The sequence below is a fragment of the Drosophila eugracilis genome, unplaced genomic scaffold (genome assembly GCF_018153835.1).
Source record: "Drosophila eugracilis isolate 14026-0451.02 unplaced genomic scaffold, ASM1815383v1 contig_367, whole genome shotgun sequence".
NCBI classification, from domain to species: Eukaryota; Metazoa; Arthropoda; class Insecta; order Diptera; family Drosophilidae; genus Drosophila; species Drosophila eugracilis.
In genome coordinates, this window is record NW_024573224.1 from 4,745,314 (window position 1) to 4,773,038 (window position 27,725).

Below are 27,725 nucleotides of genomic sequence, written 5' to 3' on the forward strand. Positions count from 1 at the left end.
TACGTGACCCCTGACAGCTTATCGTAAAAGAGTAAAATTTTTATTTTTCTCAACCAAAGGTTTTCATTTTCTAATTAAGCGCTGAGAATATGATTTGTGTAATGCCAGCATATGTAAATTTCGTGTTTGGCTTTTCCGAGCTAAGCTCATTAGACTCCAGCGGCCAATGATGGAAAGCAGCGTGTGTGGGTACACATTGAAGAAAAAATCAAATGCAGCTCCCCACACGCGAACCCGCGATGACCGAAATCCAAAATCGAATATGCAAATGTTGGACTGTGTGGGCAATGGGATATTGGAATTAGGATTGGGATTTCAGGAGGGGGAACGTACATACATATGTACCCACTAACGAAATGCAAATGCAGTTTCCGCGAGATGTATTAAGCAGTTGCGTTCGCCATTGTTTGAGTTTGAGTGCTGTGTGAATGGCCGCGAAATGTTACTGACCGCAATTAGCACTCAACATCTGATGAACGCACACAGCCGTACACTCAAATGAGGCGGTAAAGTGGTCAAGACGATGAGCCCCAGTCGACAGACAGAAAGTGGGTCAATGTCAGCTCGGCGCTTGAAAAACTGCCAAATTAACACCACCAACAACAAAAGCCAACGATGTGAAGTCCCAGCTTCCATTCAGATGGAAAACCAGTTTTTAAGCCAAGACCAAAACCCGTCTAAGCGATCTTCAGAGTTGCCACATCAAACAGCTATTGTACCTAGTATTTTGAGTACCATACGAGTATATATGAATATAATTCGTTTTCCCATAAACTTAGTTAATATATTACTTAGGTAATCAAGTTAATAAGCCCTATTAAATTGGATCTTTATTAAGTCGTGTCAACAAATTGTTTAAACGGGGTTTAATGTTGCTAATTCTGTTTTAATGATTGCTAATCAACAACAGAAATATATCTATGGCAAAATTTGTAATCATGATAATTTTTTAAAACGATTGTTTGTAAAAATACGCAACTCATGTCAAATTAATGACTAATTTTGTTTTTACTGGAACTTAATAGAAAATATGAGTAATTGACACCATTTACACTTACTCCTAAATCTAAGAAAAATAGTTTGACTCATATTTCTTATCAAGTTCTTTTAACCAAGCCAGGTAAAAAACCATCATTTCCAGTCACAAAGCTGAGCAAAACGAGGGGAAGTGCTGGCCATGATATAACCATCGCCTTGATGTGGGTGTTTGTTTTGGCCATTTAGCGAGATATTTCACACTGCAGACCGACTCACTGACTGACTGACAGACTGACTGTCACACTTGAAAATCTGTGAAAAACCAACAACAACCACAAACAAAAGAGGCGCAGCTGAAAAAAAAACACAATACTGAAACACCAAAATGAAGAAAGAAAAACTGTCAGCAGCGCGTTAGTGTGAACAAGAAGATTTAGCACAAAATATGTCGCCCGGACTCACACTCCGGACAGAGGACTACGGTCTGAGGACTCCGGGCTTCGGACTCGGAACTCCGGACCCGCACCCTGAGTTTTTGGGCCCACGCTGTCAGTCACCGCGCCCAAAAAGACTGAGCCTTTTACACTTGGGAAAATTGGTTGTAATAATAAATCTTAAAGTAATAGCTTCTTTGCTAATTGATTTCCTCCTAAAACAAATTTGTTGTTCGGCCCATCTCAGTTGCCACTCAAAAACACTTAATTTAAACCTTTTTGTGTTCCACGTTTTAAAAATATTTTACCATTAGAAATACTTTTCAGTGCACCCAAAAATTGGGGAAAAAATGCCGAGAAGATTTGTGTTTTTGTTGTCGCCCCAAACTTTGAGCCGCTTTTGTAGGCGCGGCACAGTCTTCTCCTCATTTTTTTGTCTGTGGGCTGACTGACATTTGTTTGGTTGGATTTCTTTGTCTGTGGGAGTGTGAAGGGGGGGTATGAGGAAATAGAAGGTGAAGGGCGGTGGGTGGCTGTGAGCCTGTGGCCATCATTCGGATGTCTGACTGCTCCGTGATAAATAATTGTGTTTTTCTTGCTTTATTTGCAATGAATTATAGTTATTTTTTACCCAACCACAGAGAGCAGAAATCACATATATGAATATATATATATATATAGATAGAGAGACGTATGGATAGGCAAACAAGACAAGTGTAGACAACAATGAACACTTGAAGTGATGTTTGTGGTCTGGGCCAGAGTGTTTGCAAATAAATCACGCCATTGATGCATAAATAAAGCGCAGAAATTACGCGGTCTCTGCAGCGGCTGAATTTATGGCCATCGGAGTGTGTTTGATTTGGCGGATTGAAAAGTCGCGCATCGGTTGGATAAATTGAATTGCGAAAAATGGCATTTGCAAATGGCAGGCAAATAAAAGCAGGACAGGCAAAAACTCAACTGGCCCACTCTTGAATCTGACAAATTAATATTGTCCATCGAATGGACACGGAAGCTCTTAAAGTTTATTTTGAAGTCATATCGTCAGTTTATAAAGTTCAAATTTCCATTTAAGCAAAACAGCAGGTTTCTTCTAAATATTTAAAGAAAAATACGGAAACTGATGTTTAAACTGTTTTAGAGTTAACTAAGTTAGAACAATAACGATAATCATACATTGAATGTGTTCCTTGTGGTTGGCCTGTGATTTCAATCGAACAGAACAGTTCATTGGGCTGCTTAATTTGCTGATGATTTCATAATCCACATCCTCGCCCATCCGTTTCCGCAGTCAATTACTTAAAGACAAAGTGCCTGGCTTTAAGGCGTAGCAGGCAACAAATTGATCAACTAATTGCTGACCAACCATATCGTGCCAGTAATTAAATGTTTTATTTCTCCGACCTCAAAAACGAAATGTCCCGCAATGACAGTAAATAAAACCGCAAGACTCGAAAATTTTCCTTAAACTTCCCATTTCCAAAGCCATCAACCCATTCCACTACAAACTTGTTGCTCTTGACCACAGGTTGAAGGTTTTCTTGGCCCTAACTGACGGGCATCTTGTGTGTCTTGTCTTGTGGCCATCATCATTTCTGAATGCTTTATTACAAAATCTATCGTATGTGAAGAAAATTGAAGAGGCAACTCAACTCAAACGTTGAAAATGTTTGAAATCTTTTTTTTATCTTCTACTTTCGGTTTCTCTTTCACTATATACTTTTCTCACTGCTTTAACATTCAACTTTAAAGTTCAAAACAAAAAGTGAGAACTGTTTCAAAAACGCTCCAGTGAATTCATTTGGACACACTCAAAGCCAGAGTTGCAGCATTTTTGGGCGTGCAATCGCCATTGGGGTTTTCAGATGATAATGATGACGATGTGGCCGCCATCCTTTGCCAGGTAAAACAACCAGGACAATAACAATGACTGCCCGTTGCCGCCATTATTTTGACATACGAGAACCTGAGCCCACTAGGCGGGTGAAAACCAGGGACCAGACCGGTTTGGAACAATGGAGAACACGGCGATGTTTTGGGGCGGGGTCCATGGCCCTGCCCCTGTCCTGTGCCCCTGCCCCATGCTCCTGTTCCCAGGACCAAAAGGCATTACAATGCTAACGGCTCTAGGGGAAAGAGGGCTCTCCGTGGAGGTAGAGGAAACATGGGCAACACGAAGAAACATAATGGCTGCTTACAATTTGTGAACGAGCATAATGCGAACATTACATCCGCGCCATTGTTCTTGGTCAAAAGGAGGAGGGATCGGGTCAGCGGGGGGATGACGGAAAGGAGGAGGTAGAGGTTAGGCAGAGGGAGTTGGCCGGGTAGGCTGGGTGGCTCAAATTAAATTAAAGCTGTTTAGTTGTAATTGGTCGTTGAGAGGGGTCCAGACAGTTGGCGGACTGCTATTTGGTCCCTCCTCTCGACTGGAAGTGACCCTTTTTCTGGGTCCTTGACGGCGTCGACTTTTGGTTTTGGTGTTTCGCTCGATTCTCGCTCTTTTTTGCACTTTATTGCACCTAACCATGAAAATGGTGAATTAATGGACCATGAGTAACGCTAAATTGAGTTCAGGCACACATAATAAACTTGGCCAACGTCTGAGATTTTTAATCTTTGCCAGCCGCTTTTAATTGATTGTAAATTGTTATTGAATTATTCAATATACAAAGTCAGGGACAAGGCTGAGGTTAAGTGTTGGCCATATTGCAGAGCGGTTTGCTAAGGCTTTAATTATTTTGTGATAAATAACATGCACGTAGAGGTCTGCCATTAATTGTCGTTTTCTTTTGCTGATTTTTTGATATCAATTACAGCATCTCCAAGTAATAAAACCATTCGTTGGCCTCAACAAATTTTGCGTTGTTAACCACAAATATAAAACATGATAGCTGATAATAGTTCAAAATCAAACAGACAAGCAGACGGCCTGCAGCAAAGTTGCAGTATTTGCTTAATTAAGCAATTGTTTCAAATGACAGAACTAAACACAGTTCAAAATGTAACTGAAAACCAACATTAAAGTAAGTTCAAACATTCGCTTAATTGAACAAAACATAAATCTTTTTAAATTAGACTTGAACACAAATTAAGTGGGTCTGAGTCCCTCTAGCTATTACGATTTTATGTTTATTTATTGCAGACTATATATAGCTGGAATCATAAACCTAGCACAGCAATTGGCTTCACGTGTGTTGGCCGAGCGTAATTTATCTCGACTCGAGTCGGCAGTTATATGAGGTCAATAGCAAAATCATTATCTACTAATTACACTCCGATTTATGCATAAACAAATCCACATTTAATGCACCGGACTCTATAGTATTGGCCATCATGGCATGTGGTCATTAGGCCGCACAAAACCTGCCAATCAATAGTTTGTTTAACCGGAACGCCTTGTAAATTTCCCTCGTATTTGCGTAAGAAATTGCTTGCCCGGGAAATAATCGAACCGATATCTGAGTTAGTGCGTCAATCGAATTATTATTTCAGTGTCGACTATTGATGTGATTTGATTTTCCCTTTGTACTCCCTCTCCCCTTTCGACACACACCTGCAATCACTATACAGAGTACAAGACATTAGTAAATTATTGAATGGCTTTCAACGGCAACTCATACGCCCTGTTGGCTTGTCAATCGATGACCCCCGATTGACTTTGACCAGTTACAGTACTCCTAGTTGCTCTCCGATTTGCGTGTGCGGCTACGATTTATCCAGCACAAATAAACCAGCACCCAACAGTGCACTGAGAAAAATGGAATATTTCATAAAGGTTTTCAAAATATCAGTTTTTTAACTTAAAAAATCATTAATTGAGTGAAGTTAAGGCAACTATACACTACCAAATAAATTTCATTTAATAACGAGTTACATTTTCTATAAATAACTAAGATTTTCTTTCAGTTTACCTTATTTGTTGTGCCTAATTTGAAGTTCAAGTAGCTGAGGGTACCTCGAATCATTTAGCCTTACCTTTGCTTTCCCAGCAATCATATCACTTTTGGTAATTTGTGCTTTGTCACCAGTATCGTTGACATGTGGTCCTTGGGATATTGTCAGGTTAAATGAGCCTAATGAATGGAATTCACTGGCAGTGGGGGAGTGGTGCTTGGGTATAACTTCACAATTAAAATTATTAAGCCCTTTTCGAGTGGAAACCTAATCTTGACTGACAGCTCCTGGCTGCTGGCAAACCAATTACCTCCTCGCTGAATTCTTGAAAAACAAAATATTCAAAAGGCAAACGAAAAGCCCAAAGAGTGTTGCAAGGATTAGCCCCATCAGCCCAGACCACAACGATAGACTTTGTCCTATTAAAAAGCGGAAATTAAAATCTTTATGGCAAATGATTAACCAATAAGGAAGAACCAACACAAAAGGGCGAGTCAAAAGGAAATCAGAGCGGAGAGAGTGAAATTTTAGAGATGGTTGGTGGCAGCACTTTAAAAAATTAATAAGAATTTTATTGAAGATTTGAACTTAATATTTGTATATTTTTATTTTGAGTGCTTTGTTTATGAAATACATTACCTATAAATATAACTCAGAATCGAAACATAACTGTTTGTAGATTTTTCTCATCCCTTAAAGCCAATCACAGCCTACCAATATTTTTTTCTGGGTGTTGAGCCCAACTGGCGCTTCAACGCCGCTGAACTGTTTTGGCATATAATTACCGAAAGTGGCCGAAGGCTTAGCCATCCCAGCCACATCCCCGTCGCGCCGGAAGTTCAACAGCCGTTGCAATGGCCAGCTTATTAGTCAAATTAGGCATCCCACGGTTGGAGATGAAGGACTGAAGGGAAGGACATGCCGCCACGTCGAGAGTTTGTTTGCCCATTTAGAAGAGGCCAATTGAAGCGTCAAGTGAGTGACGAGCGAGCGGGCAAGACGAAAAACGCAGACAGGACCGGGCCAACGAGTCCGTAATGAAAATCGATTAAAAATGGCAGAGGGCAGTCGGCAGTTCCCTCGCCTCAAGACTTCGGCGTAATGGCAAATTAATTGTAAAGTATGCGTCCATTTTGCTTTGGTTTTTGCCTTCGCCTAAGGACACAAGGAGCTCTCTTCCTGCTTTGTGCTTCTATCCTCCCATTTCCCCTGCTTTTGGTCCTTTTGAAGGATTGAAAGCGGCATAAAACAATAATTAATTGATTGAAAGAGGACTGAAGTGCTGGTCGCGCCAGAAGGCAAAACGCCGTCGAACTTCAGAGCCGTAGTCATCGAATTCCCCTCACCATACTATTGGTTAAGTGGCATAGAAAATTAGTTCTGCCCAAGAGGTAAAATGTTAATTTTCCGCATACATATCCCTGGCACCAGCCTTTTCCGCTAAAGCGATGTTTTTGCCTTGCATTTCAAAGGTGAAATTATTTATTTAAAAATTATTCAATACATTTTGCAGTTCTGGGAAATTCGATTATCTATGAAAAAATAATTACAAAATATCATGTTTAATGGGGAAATTACAATATCGCTAGACCAAAATTATAATTATCCCTTTACGGTTTCGAAAGTCGAGTCGAAATCCAACGCTAGAATATCTTGCTGCCGGTTTTCGCCCCAATTTGGTTCACTGGAAATTCAATTTGCATTGGGGCTGTGACAAGTGCAGGATAACCGAGAACATTCAGCAGCGTTTTAAGGCGTCCCCCTTGCCAACCAGCCGTTCGAATTGAAATTCAAGCAGCAATTATCCAGAAATGAAACGAATTTCGGGCGATGGAGGGGCACAGGACTCGGCGTATCCTGGCCAAGGACTTTACACGGGTGGGAAGAACGCGGCATTTGAGTGTTGGCCGCAATTAGGAGAATGCGACGAATTCAATTTGCTTAAGCCCAGTGGCCACTGCTGCTTTTGCTCTTGCTGTTGTTGTTACAGCTACTGTTCCTGGGAAATGTTTAAATAATTGCATAATGCTCTCCAGTCTCAATCTCGAGATCTGATGCGCCCTCCTTGGCTTCTGTTTGCCCATCCATTTGCTGTCAGTGCTGTGATTTTGCGCTTAATTTGCTTAAGCTGCGCTTCATTCTTGGCTTTCCGCACTCCCCCGACCTTTTTCCCAGATCATTCAGAGTACACTGAGAGGAATGCTTTTGGCGTTTTAAGATTTCCCAATAAATAAAAACCTTTACTTATACTTTTTCGCTTAATTAAAGAGTAAGGTCATTATCATTATACTTTTTAATAGATATACTTATTATATTTTAAAGTAAATTATTAAATTAATCTCATTTTCCCCTGTGTTGGATGCGGTTTTATTCGAAATGGATGGTCACTGTCAATGTTTATCCGTGTTAACGCTTTTCCTCTTTGCGGCCACGCACTTAAAATGCTGGTAATTTGCTGTGCACAGCAATATCAAAATGTCAGGCTTCCTTTCTTGCGAAGCCGATGCATCCGTCAGTCAGTCAGTCGGTCCTTCCGTCACTCACTCTCTCATTCCTTCCATCCTTCAGGCAGTCAGTCATTCAGTCATTCAGTCGTTCAGACGCTCATTGCGGCATAGTGTGCGCTGTTGAAAATTAACAATTACGCACCGCAAAAGGAGGCGGCGGTAGTGGAAGTCCCGTGTTGCGGGTTATAAAAATAAACTATGCCGCAGGCATTACAGCGGAAACGGAAGTGCGCATTAAAATTGTGCTCGGCTGGCATGTGTGTGCCTCTCCGTTTATGTGTGTGCATGAGTGTGTGTATGGACCCGCAATTAGCAACTCACACGTGCACACACAGTTATGTGTGTGAGTAATTAAAACGGAGTGTGCGCATTTAATAAGTTAAGCGTTAGCTCACCAAAACTGAATCATGCACTGGACGGCTGAATAAGATTTTGAAATCTGTATTTGTTTTAAATATTTGACATATTTTTTAATCGGTTTAACAATAGATATAAGCTGTACAGCTGTGCTTCCTATTCAATAAAGAATGTAGAACCATATTGCATACTTTTAGGTGTCCTTTTTTAATAGCCTGATATATAACCGTAGATAAACTTTTAATAAAAATATTAATATTAAACTAATAATTATTAACTTGAATTGAAATCACGTTTTTCATAGTGTAAAGTTCCGCTCAAACATTACTGGGCTGTCAGAAACACATAGTTGGTCTCCGATTTTGTATGCCCATTTGTCTGTAAAATCGGTTTCGTGTATAAATCAGGTGGTGCCAAACTTTATGTCGTCCGATAAGGGGGACTTTACACCTAAAGGATTATGGGACCCGAAAATTTACAACGAATTGGGTCGCAATAAATATTTAAAGTGTAATAGCTGGGAAAATAAAAGAATAAAGTTGCAGCCAGCCAGTCGGGCAGGCTGAAACTTTAACTAGCTGCCTTCTTGCGATGCCGTGGTAATGTGCCCATTTTTATTTTTACCATTAGAATACTTCCCCTCAAAACAGCGCATAACTGGCAGCGCTTTTTTTTTTTTTTATTTTTTTTTTTGGCTGACCTTCCTTCAACACGGCGTATGCGCAACTTCCGGCAGAAATATTGCATAAATGCTAAACTACAGAAGCCTGCATGGCCATAATGGAAAAATAAGCAATTAAATTACGTTGGCCAGCACCTTTATTTATATGCTGCATCGCCTCAGGCCAGCCGCAAAAATAACAACGCCAGTGCTAAGTAGAAAATTTCCATTAAAATGGAATTATGTGCGTCAAAACTGAATTTGCATTATTTAGCGAATGCATTTTATTCGCTCATTGTTATGCACCCCTGACAAAATGGCTGCCATTGCAATCGCTAAATTGTTAATTACATGGAATCTACGCGGCCAAATTGCATAGGAATTTTCCAATTGGTTTCGCATCCGCACGCACAGCTCAATGCGATAAATTTAAATAAATACCCACACGGACCTAACTCCGATCCGTTTAGCTTGTCAATAGAACAGCAACGAATCGAGGCTTACGACATCAAAAAAAAGAAAAACAGGAAAAAAACAGTAATTGGCATATGTATATAGATACATCCGATGTTTGAAGCTGCACTCGATGGTGCTGCGTGTTCGGGGCAATTTGTCTCTCAGCTGATTTTGTTGATTCACGCTACATTGTCATGATTTCATTTAGCCTGTAAACAAATGGCCAAACAAAAGTCCTACACTGTGATTTCAGATTGGTACAACAAAAGTGGCTAAATATTTGTGTGTTCAAAGGAAGGGAATGCGAAGGGAATGAACCCATACTGTAATTAAGTGGGTTCAACTGATTACATTTTCAAAATGGCCATTCAGATCCAACAATAAAGTTCACTTTAAATTCGTTTAGAGGTAGGCAGCACAATGTGAATTTAATTAGATAATAAATTAACTTTAATTCATTTTTGAAAAAATTTATATAAATAAACTGTCATAAAGGTTTTTCATTATCTAACATATTTAAAGCGAAATAAAAAGAGTTTTCTGGCTTTTCATTTAATACCCATCTGTGGAATCTATTAAAGAGAAAATATATTTTAAATGCTTAAACAAATTGTGAAACCGAATTAACCAATAATGAAGAGGTTAATAAAGTCAAAGCTGAATAGAAAATAGCCAATTCAGCATTTTTTGATTTGTTTGCTCATCTTTACTGCTGACTTTCAAGAGTGTTTGTTCCTTCCGGTTGACTTACGTATATTTTGTGTAATTTATATAGACTTGCCCCTAGAAGTTGTCTTGAAATTAATGTCTGTCCTTGAATTTTTCATAAACTGCCAATTCAACAGAAAGTTAGTGGACACACGAGCATAGAGCACACTGAAACAGACAGGGGAAAGCGCGAAAAGTTGGTGGAAAAGTTCATTCGGCGAGAGTGAGCGGTGAATTTTTTTAGGAAGCATCTTAATCAGCAGTAAATTCAGAACTAATCAGTGACCCTATTGTTTGGACCTTCTAACTGACTCTCAATGGAAGTGTCTGCTCACATATTCGAGCCCGGGCCAACTTATTGCAACATAATTACAACTTGCAAGAGCGGTGGTGCATAATAAGTTCGTACTCCGTGGCGATTGACTGATGCAGGAAGGTGAAAGTAAGAAATAAAAAGGGTTTTACCAGAGGGTAAAAATCATAAAAAAATAACATAACCATTTTATATGGTTTAGTATTGCAGAAACTTTACAGTTGCAGGCAGGGAATAAATTACTACATTTTGTGGTAGGAAGGTACAGTTTAAAAAACAATCTTAAATAGTTTTCTTATAAAGGGTTAAGGGCTTTCATTATAAGTATATATATACACATATATATACATATATATATACATACATACATATATTATAACCATTAAGTTTCTTAGAGTCAAAAGCCACAACTTTCTACCACTCAAAACGTCATTAATATTTATTCCATTTTGGCTAATCTGTTCATTTTATCTTCGTAAACTCTTTAAGATTTTCGAGATTTTCTTTGAGTTTTCCACTTCTCCCCCTTTGACCACAATTCAATTATAATTTTCTCTTAGTCTCTGCAGCTAACCGAATTAAGTCTAATTATTTCCTAAACTGTATTATCTCCCGCAATAATTGTGTTTGAATGCAAATTAAATTGCAAATATTTGAAATTTCTTTGCTCATCTCTAGCCGAGATTCTCCTTCGTTGTCTGGAGCAGCGCATTGAACTTACTTTTAATTATGCTGGCCACATGGACACGGACATTGTTTGCGCTTTGCTTGGCTCTTGGCTTAATAAATTGCAATTGTTTGCAAGCCAAACTTTGCTCTTCCCTGTGTTGGCCCAGTTCTGTTTGGTTCCCTGGCTGTGTGGATTTTGTAATTGGTTTGGTCTGCATTTGACAAAAGGAATGAAATAAAAGAGTCCGAATAACAGCAAACCAAAAACAGAAAAAAACTGGATTTGAGCGCAAGAAAGTTTAGCATTATGGCCAGCGACGGGCGGCAAACAAAGTTTTCGCAAACATTCAGTCGCAGGGAGACCACGTTTATTTTTTGTTCGTGTGCGGTTAACGAAGCAAATAGAAAAATGTTGCAAATGTTGTCGAGCGGCCCGAACCAAAGTCAAATATTTGGCCAAAGTTCCATAAACCAAATGGCCAGACAGTCAGAAGTTAGGATAAACTCTCTTTCCCTCTTTCAGATTTCACCATTTAATAAGCAATTGTTCTACATCCAAGACAAGTTGATTAAAATGCCAAAAGCCAGTCCAAAAATGAAAGAGAAACTATTTGAATATGCGAACCCTTCTGAAAATTGTCCAAATTATAGGAAAATAACGATATGCTGGTCACTGATATGCAACAGACACGCTGCCAGACAAAGTAAACAAACAAAACTGGACATGAGTGCATCCAGCCAGGGTGAAAGGTCTTCTCAAAAGCAGATAGCAAACCGAAGGGCCGGGATGCAGGACGACCGGAGGATCCAGGGCCACATGTTATTGTTTTCATTTGTTTTCTCATGCCAGCGCAAACTTTACACTTAAAAATAAATTATTTCATAAATTCAATTAAAATTTAAAAAATGTATTTTCTTATTTAAGAAACAGTTACAACAAGAAGAAAGCCATTGGCTAGCTATTAAAGAATAATTTGACATATTTCCAAAGCTTATTTAGTAACTCATTTTCTATATGTACTCCCACAAAACTGGCTCACTTGGCTAGCGAAAATATTTGGTTAGAAGACGAGGCAGCAGAAAAAAGAAGAAATAAAAGGAAACAAAGAAAGCTAAACAAATGCTGACTCGGCAACCGCAAGTAATAGGCCAAGTCTGTACTGGAGTCGAGGTAACAAATAATAACCGAGCACTTTCCTCTTCCGCCCGGCACTTCTTTTTGCCTTATTCCTGTCGGACTGGACATGGAATTGTTTAAATTATTTACACAAGCTGGAAAATTAAAATGGACAGCTGCTGTTCGGGGGCAGAAAACAGAAAGCTGAAAACAGAAAACAGTGGAGTAGCAGTCATTGTTATGACTGTTGCAACTGCTTGGGTCAAGTGTTGTGTATTGTGGCACGTACTGTACATGGGTGTGGATTTTGTAGAGTGGACTGAACTGAACTGGACTGGACCAGTAACTGCCCGAGCTGTAGTTCATAACTTTTCATTTTTGGCCCCTCTGTGGCATTACTTCACTCTCTGTCTTTCGAGACTTATCCTTTGTGGCAGGCAAATTTTAATTATTACCAGGCATCCGGGAAAAGGTCCGCTTCTGAATCTGTTACTAAGTCTTTGTCTGAGTTTTATGAGTTTGATTGTTCTCCTGTCCGACAGCAGGCATTGCGTATGCGTAATGCGTGCGTCTGTATCTAATTGAAAAAATCAAGCATACGCCATGTTGTCCCATTGTTTTTGACGAAACAAGTTGGCAATCGGATGGCCATAACACACAGCTGTTGCTACTACAGTTGCTACACTTCTTTTGACCAACAAAGAGTGTTGAGAGCCTATGAAGAAACGAATGAAACGAATAGTACACTGCGGAGCAAATCAGTCAGTTTCTAACTGTGAACAAATGTGTAATTAATTTCCCTATCTTGATTTCTTAATTCACAACAAAAACTTTATATAGTAAAATAATCATAAATTTCCTTAGGAGCATCAGGAAATTTCTCATGAAACACCTTCTCGATAATATAATATTTGGCATAAATACCACCGCCTGGTGGAAGATTTGGAATATTATTGGCCATTCTGTTCATCAGACGAATAAGGGATTCAAAATCATGGATTTCATGCTTTTCAAGGACTTCTTTCGCTATTTGGGCAATATTTTGATCGAGAACTCGCTCGGCTTTTATGGCATCCATATCGATTGCGGGTGCATTAGGCAAAAGTACGAGGAGCAGGGTCATATTATCCTTGCTGCTCTTGTGCAGGCAAATGTCTAGAACACTGTTGACAATCAAAGGTAGATCATTGGTTACCAAGAGACGCGAACGAATAAATTGACAGACATCTGTGGTACTCATCACATCCCAAACTCCATCGCAGGCCAGTACTATGAATTCGTCCTTTTCGGTACGTTTGCGAACTATAATATCTGGTTCTGGGGAGACCATCTGAGATGCAGGCATCCTGGTCATGTTATTTTTGAACTCATAATCTCCTAATGCCCGGGAAACTGCTAAAGTGCCATTAACTCTATTAATCATAACACTCCCACCGGCATTTTGAATGCGTTCTCTTTCTTTGGGAGAAAATGGCTTGTGATCCGTAGTGCTGGTAAGACCTCCTCCATTTCGCGCTATAACACCACGCGAGTCTCCACAATTGACCAATAATATTTTTTCCGGCGAGATGAAGGCACATACGGCCGTCGAACCACCTGGCTGGTCCTGATAGTCCTTCCTCATGTCCTCATCCAACTGCAAAAAACCTTCTCGTATCCCAGCTTCATATTTTTGCATTGCAAAATCTTCGCTTTCTAGTATGGTGTTAAGCAAGTTCCCTGCACAATATTGTGATATATGATTACCAGCATGACCATCGAATACTCCAAAATACGACCACAGATTGAAGGGTTCTTTTATACTGCAAACAGCTGTGTGGGCATCTTCCATTTCCAGGCGCCAGCCTTGCATAGAACATATGCAATATCGCAGATCGTTTCCGGAACCCTCTTCAACATGCTTTTCAGTTTCCGGTTTTTCCAAAAAGCCACCCATTTTATTGCCTTAAAGGCGATCTTTTAAAAGCACTCTAAATTTGTATTAATATTTCCGAGCTTTATTTTTATCATTTATGTTTACCAGTTGAAGTTTTAGACAGAAGCTCCTTTAAGCAAAAGAAACGTACAATATTTGTTCAGTGTAGGCAAAATTTTTGTTTTCTAGAGCATCTAACTTTAGTCCAGGCGACTGGAAGTTATTGCTTTTGCACATTTCAGGAGTCTTTGGCGAGGCTCAATTAATCGATGACAATTCAATTAGCATCAAGTCCATAAACACACAATGGATCCCCTTATTCACTCATGGCTCAGACTCGAGGATGACTTCCATTTGGAGTACCCCAAAAACTTTCGATTACAGGCATCCTTCGAAGCTGAACTACCGAATAAGTGAAGAGCTTGGTGTGGGAATTGAATGGCCATAAGAAAAGTTTACCGTTTAATTGGACAGGCAAATAGGCAGCAGGGAGCGTTACCGACTCGTTGAGAGTCTAAATGTCAGTTAGTTCGTTCCCCCGACACTGCCACTACACCGCTCCAAGTCGAGTCGGTCGCATTCTGGCGAACAATGAGCTAAATTTTCCATGGAAAACTACTAAGTAAGCTTGTTAATTAAATACGCATTACCGCCCCTGTAATTGCCTGTGACGCGCTGCTTAGCAACAACTACACCTAGCTCTACTAATGAAATCGGGTGGCAAAAGGTGAGGAATGGGCTGAAACTCGTTCCGAATTGGATGGGGGAGGACACAAACTAATTGTTAAAGTCAAGTGCAAAGTTTCAGCGCCCTAACCATCTCAGTTTCTGTCCCAGATTTTCCCCTTGCACTCGTCAATGTGTCGTGGCAAGGCAGGCATAAAATGATATGGGTGCTACGAATCTACTTAAAGCAAACATCCCGCTAAAAGTGATTAAAAATTTGTTTGTTATTATGAAATTTATACTCTATTTTAAAGTTTGACTATAAAGTCAGAGTTTCTAAGTCTCTATAAATCTAAATTAAACTCTACAAGATCATAGTTATAGCTAGACTACTATATCTTTAATTAGCAAATGTCGCAAAGACATATTACCAGCTTAAGGAGAGCGGAAAAGTAATTTTAAAACCAAATATGGACTTAATGATCCTTGCAAATCACGCGACTTGGGAACGACAGCCGTCAATTAATTAGCGCATAATTCATTCCCACCGAAATGCATGCCGAGTGACCTATTTGGACACACACACAAATGAACAAACGAACGTAGAAATCATCAATCATGGCCATCCAGAAATGAGTTGCGGAATGCATCAAGCTCAGACTAAATGCACAGAGGAAAAAACAAAAAAGGTTAATGGGTTGAAATATCAACATCAACATCAACTTGGGTCGTCAACGTCGACGTCTGCATCGCTGCTTATTGTTTGCATTGTTTTCCTGCGGGCAAAAACCCCCAAACGAAGGTGGACAAAAACAGGGCTCACTAAGGGGCTAAAATATGCGCACACCGCAGGTAAATGTTGGTAATTTGTGACTTGGAATGTTTTTTCATCGTCTACCTTTGAGGTTACTGCAAAGTTTTATGGCAGCGACCTCTTCTAACACGACACTCGCCCATTTAACGCTTTATGGCATCGGATTTATGCTATGCGATATGCAAAAAGGCAATTGCATGCAAAGCAGCGGAATTTGCCACAGGAAACTGAAATAAAACTGGGCGGCAATATTGAATTGGCTTGCGGACAATGAAATCAAGTCGCCTTTTTCTCGTTAGTACCGAACAATGTTGGGAAAATGCTAAGAGAATCGAATTATGGTCTTAAAAGTGTTCGCCAATGAGCTTAATGGATCTGCAGATATTTAAACCTCACAACCTATTTATCATCAGCGTTTTCATGAATTTAATATGAATTTTATAATGATCCAGACTTTAAAATCATCTTAAGGTCTTTTATTTGGAACCACTTATAAGTTTATTTTATCCCAACTTTACGTTAAATACAATTATATTTAAATTCTCTTCTGATTAACCCTTCTATAGAACTTTAATCTATTTCCATTTGCACTACAACTGCACTAAATTGGATACAATGAACTACAGGTTATTTTCACATTAATTTACAAAGCTGATCTGGCCAAAGTTCATCTGAGTTGAAACACTCAATTAAAGCCAACAAATTATCCACTTTTAGTTAGTTTTATCTGAGCGCTTCAGTTTAGTGGAGAGTTAAATCATATCTGGCTCTATTGTCCAACCCGATGCTTGTTTTTCCTCCTCCCCCTCTCATTGAGTTTTAAGCATCCTCCCACCCAGTACCATTCCCACTCTTTTTTTCCCCAACTCGGGTGTCCTTAAGCTGGACGGAGCAGAGCTGTGCTTTTATTTACCCCTTTGGCTTTTGCTTTGGCTTATACAAGTGTGGCTCTTTTTCCCCCACCTGCAATCGACCTGCATGTTATTCATGGCTAAACACACACCTGCCCACCCACCTGCACACCTCAGTCGACCTCAAACCGCGACCCCCGTACCGTTCGGCCCCTGACCCCTGCGCCATCTAACTGCCAACTGCCAGACCAACAATTTTCTAAACTCGCGCGCTGCGCACGTAATAAAAAATACGCCAACTTGGGGAAGGTTGTTCAGGGGGTGGCAAATGGTCGGTGGTGGGCTGTGGGCGGAGGCTGACTGGCGCGCTAAGCTGTGCTAAACATTCCCTAAATATATTTTGCAACAGCTCCTCCACACACGAGATAAGCGGCGCACATACCACACCGACCTGAACCTGAACATGAAGATAGTGCAGGTGGATAATGTGAGGGGTATACATAGAGGAGATGCTGGAAAATGGGGTGGAAAATGGGCGAGGGAAAAGCGGATGGAAAATGGAGAGAGGGCAGGGGACTTTCGGGCACTAAGAGAGCGCTCAGAGAACACCGAGCACCGAGCAATGAAACTTTTTGCGCCTGAATATTTTTGCAAAACTATTCACAGTTGATTTTTCACCTGATGCTTTTCATCCTTGTGCCCCTGCAAGTGTGTCTGTGTGTGTGTGTGTGTATATATGCCTGCATCTGTATGGGTAAGTGCACCTGCCGCCGAGTCTTTGTGTGAGTGCTTAAAATATTTGAGCGGCATGCACACGGGCATGGTGGAGTCGCCCCAAAAATATCCAACTATCTGGCCAGCAGTATTCTGGCCTCCTTTTGGGCCCAACTTAAATGTACTGCCAGGGCAGTTGAATTTTTCCGATAGGTTTTGCCATTTTTCAAGAGGTTTTCCCTCAGTCGGAATTTTCAGATTTACTTGTAATTAATCTTCTTCGAAATCCAAAAGAATTTAACCAGGAAAATACCCAAGATAATTTAGTTTAAAAAGAGAATAGAAGGAATTTGTTGAGTTAGAATGGAAAATTTAGGATTTTCATAGGACCTCTTTGTGTCGCATGTAATTTAAAATTTTAGTTTCTTTAAAGAATTTTTCAAAATTTAATTTTTATGAAAATTTGGTTAATTAAAAACCAAGTCCTTGTAGTTTGTTTTAACATGAAAAATAATGTTTGTTATTATTGAGTTCTTGAAACGATTTACCATTTAGCATTTCCATATATAATATAAAAATACGAATCTTTTTTGGCGCTCCATGCAACTGAACCGCTCCTGCTTAAAGCCATCTGCATGCATGTACGCCTTCGCGCGCTTATACGTACATCTCATTATAAAAACGACTTTAAGCTCAACAAACCGTGTGCAATTGCAGATACGGTCTTCTGGGTGCCTCTGGATGCGGGAAAACAACGCTGCTCAGCTGCATCGTTGGACGACGTCGCCTAAATTCTGGCGAGATTTGGGTGCTCGGCGGACGACCTGGATCGCGTGGTTCCGGTGTTCCTGGTCCCCGGATTGGCTATATGCCACAGGTGAGTTGACCCAAACGAAAAACAGAGCCTTTTCTGCCTTCCACTTTCCACTTTTCACCGGCCAACTTGTGAATTTTTCATGTGCTTTTTATTACCCCTTGCCAGAGGCGACTAAATTAAATAAACGCAATAAAATGGTGAAAGCCCAAAAGAAAACATATACCCAAACTCTTAAATGCCCCACTCACACAAAGGGGCGAGAAAACTTTTAATTTTCACAATCCAGAAGAATAACTCAACTCCACTGCAGTTCGTTATGTCTTAACAACAGAGGTGGCAATTTTAAATTCAAATTATTTGCTTTTTTTAGATGTACAAAAACTTCAATCATAAACTTGTACAGTTTTATTTAGTTATGACACCTTGGAAGCTTAGATAATTAAATTGCATAGAAAATATAAAAAACAGATCGGTTTTTTTAGGGGTTTTCTGTTTAGCTGTTCTTATGATTTTGTCATATATTTTGCTCAGAAAAAGCCAAATTGCCATCTTTCATTGAAGTTTGCTGAGGAAAGGGGAGTCGTAAAACATCGTAGCCGTAGAATGAGCTCGATTTTTTAGTGGAGATGTTTTTTTGCCGGAGAGAAAAAATAACACCCGTTTTCCACTTTCGGTTTATTGCAGGAGATAGCCCTTTACGGCGAGTTCACGATGCGTGAGACCTTAATCTACTTCGGCATCATTTCGGCCATGCCCAAAAGCGACATCGCGGATCGCACAGAATTCCTGCTCAAATTGCTCAATTTGCCAAATGCTTCCAAATTTGTCAAGAATTTGAGTGGTGGCCAGCAGCGGCGAGTAAGTCTGGCGGTGGCCCTTCTCCATGAACCGGAGCTCCTCATCCTGGACGAGCCCACAGTGGGTGTGGATCCCGTTTTGCGACAAAGGTAAATCCGAGAAACAAATCTTTACTAAACAGGAAAAGTTTATTCCACGGTCATTGAATTATTCAAAAAGAAAATAATATTTTAAAACAGTAAAAAAATGTGAAAATGTTTATAAGCAATGGACCATTTTTCTGATACAAAGATAAAAGACTGATTTTCCTGATACTTTTCCGTCTGTGCACTTGTATATGACAACTTATTAACTCTTCATCTTGTTGATTACAGCATCTGGGATCATTTGGTGGACATTACGAAAAATGGTCACACGACTGTGATAATCACCACGCATTACATCGACGAGTGTGCCCAGGCGCATATGGTAAGTAGCCGGAAGATTACCGGGAAAGTGATAAGAGGGTTGCACAAGGGGCTTTCAGTGTTAAGGGAGGGGCCGTATAGCAGGCAAGTGTCAATGGCTCTGGGCGCCCACGCATTGTTCATCCCGGGTGATTTATGGCCAGACGGCACATCCATGTGTAATATGCGGCGTATGAGCAATATTATGCTGCCACTGCCAAGGTGAAAGTTCAGCTATCAGCTCCGCCGAGTGCTGTCAACATGCGGCGCTAAGTGCTTCCGCCTGCCCCTTGGCAAATTTGTATCCTGCGAGCTGCAACAAATCCGTGTCCTGTCCAAAAACGAACAAAAAAGAGGAAAGGCGAGGAGTAGAATATTACTGGCAGCTTTCGCCTCTGTTGACCCACGGCCATGGCCACGATTTACGAGGCATTTCCGAGCGAGACACATTGCAAAAATTTACTTCAGATTTATTTATGCCACCAGCGAAACAGATGAGATCTGTATAGGGAAATATAACTGGGCTAGTCATTTAATGCGTGCAGCAAACAATGAACTCTGCCGTTTCCAGGCTAGAAAAAAAAAAGGAAGAACCAAAGAATAAATCGTGACAAAGCTCGCAAACAAACGCCCATCACAATGGACAGTTGGATAGACAGATAGATACACGGCCAAAGCGACAGGCTGAGATACGGATACTTGGCAACACGCACAGGATATGCACACATAAAACAAACAGCAGAATCCTTACCCAGGAACACACACGCAATCTCAAGTGGAGTGTGAGATGGTTGAATATATCAATGACAACACTCTGGAAAAGATTGATGTCGAGAGCGGCGAAGAAAGTGTGAATTGGGCCGGAGATCGACACTCGAGACACTCTACAAGGAAGCCCGTTTAATGTGATTGATTGGGTGCAAGAAAGTATTCATCAAAACGGTTGACTTTAAGGAGTATTTATTATTACAAAATATTTCATTTCATGTATCTCTTTCTTATTATAGTGCAATTTGTTAGGGCTTAAAAGGTTCCCCAATCTAAGATATCCTTACAAATGATATTTTCTCCAAATCGATGGTCAAAATTACAAAAATCGAGTTCGGGAACGAAACTTTTCAATATATTGATTCCTCATATTCGTATGATTGATTGAGCAGCAGGAAATATTAATCAACTGCATTTAAAGAAATATATTTTACTAAATCAATTTATAAGCCCCAAAAACCCTCTTTATTCAAGCATAATTCATATTAAAGTCTTTTGGGTCGCATTCCCGTAATACAGAAACTATCAACCAGGACTCCGGCTTGATCCCTCTAACCCTACTTGACCCCCAAGGATATTCACGGTGTTAAACGGCTCACATGCTGTGCCGCTGCCAACAATTGACAAACACGTTTTCGCCACCTCCGAAACCCCATCAAACCGACAAAACCCTTTGGAAATTTATACCACCCCACGTGATCTGCCGGATGGGAATCCGTTGTCATGCCGCCATGCCGCCAAAAGTCATTGCGGTAAAGAGTTATGGCCAATAAACAAAATCACTGGCAGGAATAGAAAAGTCGCCTTTGTTTGCGGGCAATCGACATTCAGCATTTGGCACTTCGGGAATCGCCCTGGGATTGGGTGTCAAGCAGAACAACAATCGACTGAGTCGCAGTCACAGTGCTAGTCTATAAAACATGGCACCAGGATCGAAAACGAGCCATCCTGGCCAAGTTAATCCAAGCGTCAGGCGTTGAAATGTGAATTTAATGCGAATTGTTAGACCAAATTTATGGTTTATGGGTTCTATAAAAAACCAACTTGCGGAAGAAGTTCCCATCCTATGTCCTTATATGCAAAGCCCATGGGACCAGGACTAGGACTAGGACCACGACCACATCAAGCGGAATGAGAAGTTGTTGTGTCTGTGTAACTTCTGGTGACAGTGTTTAATTGCTCATATTGAACACGTGTTGGCCTCGCAGCTGAGCTCAAATGGAACAGCAAGCAGGGTCTCAGCTTAGATTGTGCACGCCTCAGCTGGCTGATAGTACACAGTGAGAAAATGATGAATAATCTTAAAATGATGAAAGAATACCAACTTAAAAAGTAATTAATTTAAAAACTATCAATTAAAAGTGGTTATTTGACATATGAAATTTCTTATTGTCATGAATAGTATACACCAAAAGACAGAAATATTTGTCATTTCATTAGAATTTGTTTTCAGTGTATGAGTATTATGGCCGGCAGCAAATTGCTTTTTCAGCTTTGTCACTTTTTCGTGGCACGCTTTGGTTTCGGCCAGCTCAAGTCGAGTCCCCAGGACAGCAGAGAAGGAATCTTCAGTTCGACTTGGCAAAAGGTAGTTATCTGCACATATTTTTCGCCAATTCTGCACGTCACGAGGAGTTCACCGTAGAGTTTTTCTGCTGGATTTCCTTGTGTATTCTGTGCGTTTTTCTTCCTGCCTTTTGTTTTGGGCACTTTTTTCTGTTGAGTCAACAGAATTGCGTGTCCAAAATGGGATTCCCTCGGCCCATATCTGCTAAATTCGAGCTCAATGCAGCACAGACAGACAGATACACAGGCCAACACAGACAGACGGACATAAATTTAACTACCCTTGGAGCCTGATTGAGTAAGCCACTCCAATTGGCACCTACATGGCACTTGATCTATTTCCCGCACCACCTCAAAAAGCTGGGGCATTAAAGTGATTATTGCATGCTGGCAATTTATAAGCTGAAAATTCATGTGGCAATAAAAAGAAATATACGCAGCATGGCGGCAAAAACAGCTATTAGTTTTTTCTGATTCTACTGCTGGTGCAGAGGATGCACTCAAACAAAAGCAGGAGCATTAAACATAATCGTAAAATGCATTTACGACTGCATCCCAGAGTGTTGTTAAAACTTTGCCGTGCTTAAATTCGGTTATTGCTATTTGTATGGTGCAGCGATTAAAAGTTTTATTTTAATTGAAAAATATTTATGGACATTAAAAATTTGTACGTGTCTGCCGGTATGTGATTGAGAGTATTCGGCACACACACTCGTTAGCAACATATGCCATTTTCTACGGCCATCGTCTTCACAATGGACCAGAAATTTTGATGCGATTATCAAAGTTTAATGTGCGAAAATAAAGATATTAAATATAGGCTTATTTATTACAATAATATACAGTACTGCAACGTTGAGATGTTTTCATTTCGTTTGGTAAATTGAAGAGCAGTGAGCTTACATGGAGCTGGGAAAGTAGGCCACAGAGGGATTTTGTTATTCTGGTAAATGCAACTTTGCTCTTTGATGCTTTTGAACTATCTGTTGTGGAAAAATAAAAATGTATAACAATAACAGCTTAGCATTGTGAAGTACTTTTTTCTTTAGTTTAAATAATCTTTTAAATCGCTTTTAACTTTATATCAAAACAGTTTATACAAGTTATATGTCAAAAAGTTTCGAAGTAAATTTAAAGATTTTAAATTCTTAATATATTTGTATTTCTTAAAAATTAAAAAAAATTTGACTTTCTGATTTGTTTAAACAAAAAATGTTACACCTACGATGACAGTACGACCCACATCAAAGTTCGCGGTGTGGTTATAAGCCTTATACCAGTCCACCGCCTACTCATCCTTTCAACCTTTCCACCCACCTCCAGACCACGAGGTCAACCAACTCGGCCCACACAACAGAATCTCAAATGGTTTCCAGTCTCTCGCTCCTAACAAAGTGCAGCGCTTCACTTTTTTTGACAGACATTGCTCCCTAAATTTAATGTCAGCAGGGCTGCCTTTGCCTTTGGCTCAGGGGAAATTGTTGGTTTGCCAAAAAAAAAAGGAAAAAGCAAAATAAAAGCGTTGGGAAAAAAGGAAAAGTAGCCGTAAAACAAAAAAAGAGGAAAACCAGGACAAAAAATAGAGGGAATCGCGTATACGCCACATGGCCGCACAGCGAAGACAGAGGGGCGTGTCTTCGCCTCCAACTGTCCCCAGTTGTACATGCAGCACTTTCTGCTCTAATAAATGAAATCAGGGAGCGTAACATTATGTGATGGATATATTGTTACGAGTACTCTACTCCAGCATTTACTGGCTGGGGGAACCCCCGAATTCCCTCCTGGGCGCGCCTTTAATAGTTGATATTGTTGCATTTCCTCTTGTATTGCTGCCGTTTTTCCCATTTTTTTATCCTTATTGTTTGTCGCGTAATTTTCCGCATGTTGCCTTCGAGCAGCCAACAGAAAAAGGAAAAATATACAAAGAAAAAAACGACTCTGCCGAAATGCAAATGGACAGTTGAATAATTGCTAAAGCTGATGAGTGACAGGAGATACACAATAACCAAGAAAAAATAACATTACCAACTGGTTTTCCACTGGCTGATGAAGTGCTGATATGTTTCAACCACTTTGATTGCCACTTTAATGCTACGTTGCACGCGGCCTGTTATTAAGCATTAAGCTGCCAGAATTGTATCATAAAAAAGAGAAGTTATTTTAAATTCACATATAGTTTGTACTCACGGATTAAATCGACAATTTAAAAGGATTTTAAGGTGCTTAATAAGCAGAAAGAAGTGGAGGAGAGTTCAGGTATCTATTGATAAACAATGTTTTAAAAATGAATTTTTAATCCTTTAACTTAAACTCTGATTAATTTTGGTATTCCACAAAGTCAATATGTCTTAAAATGTGAAAACTCAGAATGATATAGGTGAAGACTATTATCTTATAGCTGCATATATTATCTTATAAAAACTGAACGCTAATGAAATGCCTCAAGAATTCTTATGTAAAAACACATAGCCAATGTAAATTTTCGGAATTTTAGATGAACATCGAAGATTTATTCGGCTAGCACCGCTAGCATACATAGGTTTTCTAGAATAAATTTCAACTTCGCCCACTTCGCAGTTAAGGCAACCTACGAACCCAGCCATAAATATCATGTGCATTTTTCAATTTCCTCTGCGTGTTGGGCACGAGGCAAACGGAAAATTATTTATGGCATGCAAAATTGCCGGCCATAATAATGCATATCACACAGTTGGCCAATAAAATTACAATTGGCTGCTTCGCCAGGAAGACCGTAATTTAGTTTGCCATTGCAATTCAATTAAGACGTTAATTGGCCCTGAGAAGCCGAAAAGACAGTCGCCAGTCGAATTGGCCCAAACACAACAAGCTCCGGGGGAAATGGGCGATTTCCTTTCTGGCCAAAATCAGGAGCCGAACGAAGCCAAATCAAGTGGCAAAACTTTGCTAACTAGCTGAATGTGTGGGTGTGTGTGTGTGTGTGTTGGTGTGTTTCTGTGGTTTATTTAGCATAGAATTTGCCTGTGCAGTCGGAAAAATACGGGGGAGAAAATGGGCTCAAGGACCTGCAGGAGCCCACTCATGTGCATGCCTAATGAAGCCATCCATTTCGTGTGGAATTGATGAACAAGCAGCAACGTCTTCTCTATGGCAAAATTCTGGAACAGGCAACCAACTTTTCTGTCTGCTGAAGGACTAAAGGGATGACGGCTGGTCATGTACGGACACAGAAATCAATTAAGTTAATTTCCGCACGTTGCGTGAACAAGGGATTACGCCGAACATGGGAGTCGATAAACCTTCGTCGACACATCTACAACGACATCGACTTCCAATCCACAACAACAACAACAAGAACATGATGTGCATAGAGGGCGCAAACTTTGACAAAGATTCTTGGACGCGGACATGGACAAGGATAAGGACAAGGACGACTGGCAAGTCGCATCAAAGTCGAAAAGTTTAATTGGCTTGACGACACTTTGCTAGAGCACGCTCCAAATCAATTGACTGACAAAACAGGGATGTCACACAAATCAATTTCAACTTAATTTCGAGGACATATAGATATTCAAGTCGATTTTGGCAAGATATTTAATTAAATATTCTTTATCTTTATATATGTATATATAATTTAAAGCAAAGATATTAGGTAAACTCATTCAATATACCATTTTCCTTGCAGATTGGTCTACTGCGTGGTGGAAAAATGCTTGCCGAGGAATCCCCTGATTATCTGCGACAGCAATATAATGCCGATTCTCTAGAGGATGTTTTCCTAAAGCTCTCTGTTTTGCAAAACATGGGTAAACGCCGACGATCGTCGATAGCTCAGGAAATTGTGGAACAAGTCACGGTGCCGGCTATTTCCAATCCGGCTTTGGACATGTCTGACGAACAGCATGCCGCTGAAATTTCCGGCGAGTTCGGCGATAATATTTCTATGTCCTCGGCGGCCAGGGATCCGATCAGTACTACCGCCCCAGCAGCTCCGCCATTGCCACCACCCCAGGAAACTCCCACATCCTTTTGGTACAATCTCCATGTGATGCAGTCTCATCACCTACACGCCCTTATATGGAAAAACTTCTTGTGGATGATGCGTAACGTGGGGTAAGTTAATACTTATTCATAGATTTAGGAAATTTTGGATACTTATTGCTAGACATCAAGGGCAATTATCTTTTGAGTGGTGGTTGGTTTTCATCTAAACGAAGCTCGTACCACTCACGTTACACAGTCATAAGCTATGATTACTAGTGCACATCAATTGTTAACCGACTTTGGCTGACTTTTCCGCAGGGTGATGCTGTTCATCGTGGGCCTGCCCGTGGTCCAGATACTGCTCTTCTGCTATGCCATCGGCCATGATCCAACTGGCCTCAAATTGGCCGTAGCGAATCACGAGATGTCGGGGGAAATGATTATGGAACAATTCTGTCCAGTGCACACCGGATGCAATCAGACGATGCTGAGCTGCCGTTATCTCGATATGCTGGTCAAGAACAAGAGCATGGTTGTGGTGAGTGCAATGCAAATTACCTACTCGACTTCACCATTTCGCCCTCCCTTTTCACAATCCCCTCGAGAGTAGAAGGACATTGGCAGATGGGGTTGAAAATCAGGCTGTTTCGGAGGTGAGGCAGTGGCATGTGCAGATGCAGATGCAACTCCCAGCCCGGGGGTACAATATCAGCTGTCATTGGCTTTTTGGTTAAATTGTGCAGTGCGAACTTTACAATAACCACTCATGTGGCTTATATTCAGGGCCCCAGTTCCCAATACGTACGCCCTGCTGGCCGCTCCTGTAATTTATTTCAATTTGTGTGGACAGCCAAGTGGGTCCCCCTGTTGGGTCCAAGTAGAGGCTGATGCTGCCGGGTCTTCAATCTACTGCACACATCATTTCGCCCTGCCGCACTCCTAAATCACCTCCTCCATATACTTGGCTTTGTCTTCGCCTAAGCAGTGCTGTTTACTTGGCTATTTTATAGTTAACAAACAGTTAACTAGCTAGTTTGGAAGAATGAATATAAGATCAAGAAATGAGAGAGAATTTGTGGAAACAAGTAACGCCATTCCGGACTATATATTTTTTCTTTTTAATAAAAAATTTCTAATCAAAATACGATTTGGCTTGGATTATTCCTTAGCATAATTCGTCAGCACTGCCCTAAGACCTCCTCCTTCTTCGATGCAAAATGAAGAGGATGCTGCCATTGGCCCTGCCTCCGATTTGGCCGTTGCCCTTGGTGTTGGCGAACACAAATTACAGCTGCTTATCTTTGGCACAGCAACAACAGGCCGAGTCGACTGTCGGCCAGTCGGTCGAGATCATCAATAAATTTACTGCCCTGCCATGGGCGGCGATGGCCAGAAATAGTGGGCCCGAACAGAACAGAACAGGCCAGAGCAGAATTACTGAGGCCAAGGAAAGCCGCTTGTGGCAATTTATTGCAAATTACGCTTCAAAAACAAAGTCGCTTTTGTTGCCTAATTTGAGTTTCGTTTCGGTTCGAGGACTCGAAGTCCTGGCTTACGATTTCATGCATTTTACATTAGACACTATAATAAGCGTAATAACAGTAAAGTAGCGCCGAGAGTGTGGGTATTTTTACGATTAGTTTGCAGAGCATTCATGCAAAATTGAAACTTATTAGCAGGTCGGTTGTAAAGTTCTTGTTAGAAGGTTATTCTTCTGCTCAACCATTTCCACGAATCCATTCGGACAATCAATTGCGTTCCGCTGAAAGACAATAAAACAAAATCAGCATCGAGATCTCAATGTCCTATCAAATTATCCCGCCAACAGACCGTGACCTCCTAAACTTTTTAAAATTTTCAAATAACAATATAATAAAGACCGAAATAATAAGGCCAGCGACCAACCGCATGCCTCAACTGGCAATTTGCGAGGAAAACTTTTTACCTTTGGAAATTGAAAAGCATCCCCAACCGCCGGCTATCTGACTAAATTTGTATAACTTCGGACAAAAATAAGAGAAAACTGAAGGGAAAATAATACGCGACCGTGTATCTCTAGGCCGCATCAAAAGACCCGAAACGAAAGGAAAAGAAGGAGACGAGGCCAAGTTAATTTTGGTCAATGAACAGCATATCAACGTGCCATCAGCACTTGGCCAAAAACCCTGCCCCAGCTCACCTTCTCACAGTCCTGGCGAGGATGGTAAAGCTTCAGGCACACCTCGAGGGAGGGTCAAAAAAATTTGAATATCGACGGCAAAAGCGTTTTCTGTTTTTCAATACCACTTTTCCCTACCACCTAGACCG

At 40.5% G+C, this 27,725-nt stretch overlaps 2 protein-coding genes across 2 annotated transcripts in view; one reads left to right on the forward strand and one right to left on the reverse strand.

Annotated features, from left to right (window-relative positions):
* Window positions 1–27,725, forward strand: part of LOC108113586 (ABC transporter G family member 20) — a 45,811-nt gene that overhangs the window by 14,143 nt on the left and 3,943 nt on the right. Inside the window, exons 3-7 of the mRNA XM_017224231.2 lie at window positions 17,778–17,937; window positions 18,562–18,824; window positions 19,050–19,143; window positions 25,120–25,547; window positions 25,737–25,956. Of these exons, the coding sequence (XP_017079720.2) occupies window positions 17,778–17,937; window positions 18,562–18,824; window positions 19,050–19,143; window positions 25,120–25,547; window positions 25,737–25,956 (1,165 nt within the window). The remainder of the gene's footprint in view (window positions 1–17,777; window positions 17,938–18,561; window positions 18,825–19,049; window positions 19,144–25,119; window positions 25,548–25,736; window positions 25,957–27,725) is intronic.
* On the reverse strand, window positions 12,848–14,182 carry LOC108113587 (protein phosphatase 1B). The gene has a single exon (XM_017224233.2). It carries the CDS (start codon window positions 14,034–14,036, stop codon window positions 12,933–12,935), a length of 1,104 nt encoding a protein of 367 aa, XP_017079722.1. The 5' UTR covers window positions 14,037–14,182; the 3' UTR covers window positions 12,848–12,932.